This window comes from Carlito syrichta, unplaced genomic scaffold (assembly GCF_000164805.1).
Source record: "Carlito syrichta isolate Samal-C Ts95f unplaced genomic scaffold, Tarsius_syrichta-2.0.1 Scaffold107890, whole genome shotgun sequence".
NCBI lineage: Eukaryota > Metazoa > Chordata > Mammalia > Primates > Tarsiidae > Carlito > Carlito syrichta.
This window is the reverse complement of record NW_007051986.1, coordinates 67,742-71,411: the sequence shown is the minus strand read 5'-3', so window position 1 is coordinate 71,411 and position 3,670 is coordinate 67,742. Positions and strand designations below refer to the sequence as shown.

The 3,670-nt window shown below is 55.2% G+C and overlaps 1 protein-coding gene across 1 annotated transcript; it reads right to left on the bottom strand.

Moving 5' to 3' along the window:
• Positions 1–2,016: 2,016 nt before the first annotated feature.
• On the bottom strand, positions 2,017–3,415 carry CUNH16orf54 (chromosome unknown C16orf54 homolog). The gene is made up of 2 exons (XM_008067662.1): positions 3,361–3,415; positions 2,017–2,685 (listed from the first exon to the last, which is right to left on the bottom strand). The coding sequence occupies exon 2, from the start codon at positions 2,683–2,685 to the stop codon at positions 2,017–2,019; it is 669 nt and encodes a 222-aa protein (XP_008065853.1). The 5' UTR covers positions 3,361–3,415.
• Between the last annotated feature and the right edge of the window lie 255 nt (positions 3,416–3,670).

The window sequence follows — 3,670 nt, the reverse complement described above, 5'->3', positions numbered from 1 at the left end:
AGAGATGGGATAAGAGCCCTAATGTCTACTTTGCAGGAGTTTTGTGTCCATGTCTTATTCTACCCGACCTTCATCTCCCAATCCCTGTCGCTAGAGAAACTGTTAGCTCTTTGAGGGCAGGGCCCAGACTGACTCCTCCCTCACCCAGTGCCCAGCTCCGAGAAGGTGCTCAGGATACAGGATGGACAAGTACATCTGAGGGGAGAGCCTGGGCTGGGTTCTTGGTCCCTCTGCCTGGGGACTTCTCATTCCTTGGTTGCTCCTTCAACTTCTGGCATCCAAGGGATGAGAGGAAAGGTCAAGGATGGGAGGGGTGGCTTCAAGGGCCCCTCAGCCCTACTGGGCAGGAAGAACAGAGTGTTTCCTTGGTTGTGGGTGAACTTGGGAGGTTCCTGGCCAGCATTAAACAACACAAGCTCACTGTCTCCTGTGCAGGGCTCTCTGTCTACCTCAGCATTTGCAGTATAAGGTCTCAATATGGTGCTACAATGTCTAATACTTTTCTGAATTGCTGATCCATCGAACCTCTTTTCTTTTAACAAAGAGCAGGGTTTTGGATCAATGCCTTCAGCAGGAAATAACACTGAATGCTTAATTTTGTTTACATTGTACTTATTTTCATGTTTTACCTTCTATTAATGGCAATGATACAAAAAAGGATTCCTTTTAAAAAATAAGCTTATTAGGCAAATAATGAGCCAATTTCAAGAAAAATATTAAGTAAAATATAAAGTAGTACAGGTGGTAAATTGATATGGCAAAAACCTAATATTCACGGCTAAAATTTAGGAAATCAGACCCTCAGGAAATGAAAACTCCAACTGCTCCCCCACCCCGGCTCCTTTCCCAAAGGGAAAGTCAGCTGATCCAGATGGCTTACAAAGCCAAGAGCATCTGGGGCCCGGTTCAATGGATGGAGCATTATAAGTAAGCTTGTAGCAAATTTGTCTCTCTGGACCACTCCATCAAGCTGGGAGGGAAGATGGTCAGAGGTTGCATTTGGGGAGCTGCCTGCTGAGACAATGTTCCTTTCCACACTGGATCAAACTCAGTTCTCCCAGGCCCAGGCTTCCTTCACCATGGAGTGATAGTCGGAGGGCAAAGATGAGTACACATAGGATGACGGGCAGAGGAGCTATTCTCTGACCCTAGGTCCCAAGTCCAGGCAAGAGAGGGCCACTCCAGCTTGGCTCAGCAAGTTCGTCCATTGCCACTCAGAGGTCCAAGCCAAGGTTTATTTGGAATAAATGCTCCTGTGCCTTGTTGTGTGCTCTGCGTATTTCCCTGGAGGACTTCAGAGGGGGTGAGTGACCTAGGAGGGAAGCTGGATTCTTGCCATCTCCTGCTGGCACGATTGACACTTGTCATCACCATACTCAGGCTGTTCTTCGGCACTGAGGGGACACTTTCACTCTGATTTGGCATCTTAGGTAAACACTGAAGGAAGGTAGAAGTGTCTGGGTTGAGGCTGTTTCCTTCCTGCCTGTCTGGGACCTTGAGTTTTCTTTCTTTCTCTTTCTTTTGTTTCTTCCTTCCTTCCTTCTTTCGAGTCGGGGTCTCACTGTGTCACCCAGGATGGATTACAGTGGCATGATCATGGCTCACCACAGCCTCAAACTCCTAGGCTCAAGCAATCCTCCCACCTCAACTTTCCAAAGTCTTGGGGTTACAGGCATGCGCCACCGAACTTGGCCCCTTGGATTCTTAATCGACATGTGATCTTGGAGGCTTCTGGCCCAGAGTGGTCCCCACCTCTGGGTCTCCGAGCCACAACTCTGGCAACTAAGCAGAAGCACTGCTGAGCATCCCCTGTAGCACAGTTCTGCCCACTCTTGATCTGCCCACCACCTGGACCCAGGGGAATTGAAATCCAGAAGTAAAAGGCTTTGGAGAGGAATCTTCCCTGGGACAGCCTCAGAATCAGCCCTGACACTGGAATCTGGGGTCTCTCAGTCCCTCTGAGGTGGGGGCTTCCTCAGGAGTCCCTGGGAATTCAGTTCTCTGGGTCCTGGGGATTCAGAAGCCCACACTGGTCCGGCTTTCACGTCTCCAGAAAGCTGAGATCTGCTCCAGAGTGACCCGAGGCTGGAGGCCCCACTCGGGAACAGGGCTCCCTGGTCGCTGCCTCTGAACCTGGGGGCTCCCAAACTGCATGCTGGTCTCTGGCCTCTGCTCAGGCTCAGCCCAGCTCACTTGGCCCACAGCGGGGGGCATTCCCTCCTGGGGTCCCCAGAAGGTGCTGCGGGCTGGGAACTCAGGTGGGGTCTGGGGACCCAAGGAGCTGGGAGCAGAGTGCAGAGTTGAGGGGGCAGGTGGGGCAGTTGCTCGGGCCTCCAAGGTGCCTCCGGGGGTGGGAGGGCCTGGGGCCCGGTCCATCAACAGGGGGACCGCAGAGCCATACCAATCCTCAGAGCGCTCTCGGGGGGTGCCCATGGGCTCAATCCACAGTTCTCCTCCAGGGCGCCAGACCAGGGCAGGTGCACGGTGGCTGGGGTCTGGGCGGAGAGAGCGGCGGAACAGGCGTTCGGCCAGCACAGCTGTGGTTAGGATGAAGAGGGCGGCGAGGGAGGCCAGGCCCAGCATGATGGGGAGACAGGGCCCGCAGGGCAATGGGGGCAGTGAGGCTGCCTCCGACGTAGGGGTCCCCTCCATGTGCCCGGAGGACTGCTGTGGAGTCGAAGGCATCTGGGAGACACAGGGAGGAGGAGAGGAAGCAAATGAGCAGCGACGGCACAATCAAGAGAGGGAAAGACGCCGCAAGTGTCCAAGAAAACTCGAGAGAGACAGGCCAGAGGGACTCTATTCAGCTTGAGAGACCGAGAAGCAAAGGAAACGCACAGGGTCAAGCAAGGGCCAGATGGGGCCAGAGGACAGGCAAAGCCCACCGTGGCCACAACCGAGGCCTCCTACCTGGCTCTCCAACCCTTTTCAGAGCCCCATGTTCCCTCCCAGACCCCAGGGTGCCTCAGACAAGAAGTTAAAGATCCCAAGGGCTTTTTTCCTCCCAACTCAGCCCCCTCAGATCTTGCTCTGGCCTAGAGAGGAAGTGGTGGGTAAGGAAATGAGAACCTTCCCTCCTGGCCTCCTCTCCTGTGTGTGTGCCCCTCTGCCAGCGCCCCCACTGGCCCCTCTGGGGCTCCTTTGCCCCATCTCCACCCTCTTGGGACTTGGTCTTGCTCTCATAGGCTCCATGGAATCTGCTGCTGTGCCCGGTTGCCAGTGTCACCTCTGCATCTGTCCCAAGCTCTCCAGCTTTGCCCGGTCTCTGGCCCATCTCTATCTCTCTTGGTTGTCTCTGCCCTCCCCTCTTGCCTCCACATCCCCCCCATCAGCAGGGACCTCCTGCACCCCTCACCTCACCTTGGGTCAGTCCTGAGTCTCCTCTCCCTCCCAGAGTCGCTCTTCCCTGTGCATGCTGGGAGGGTGCAGGGCGGTTGCTTGAAAGACGCAGGGAGGTCTGGCCTCAGATGAAGGCGGAAGGAAGGGCACCACCTGTTGCCGGGCAACTGAGCCCTAATTCGCCTGCCCCCATGGAGTGTTTGTTGCCAAGGCAACCTGAGGGGATGTGGTCACTGTGGTGAGGAGGCGTTTCCTGGGGTAAGGTGGGGCCGGAATGGGCAGTGGCTCTGTTGAACTCAGTCTTAACCCATAGCCAGGCCCTAGGCCTCAG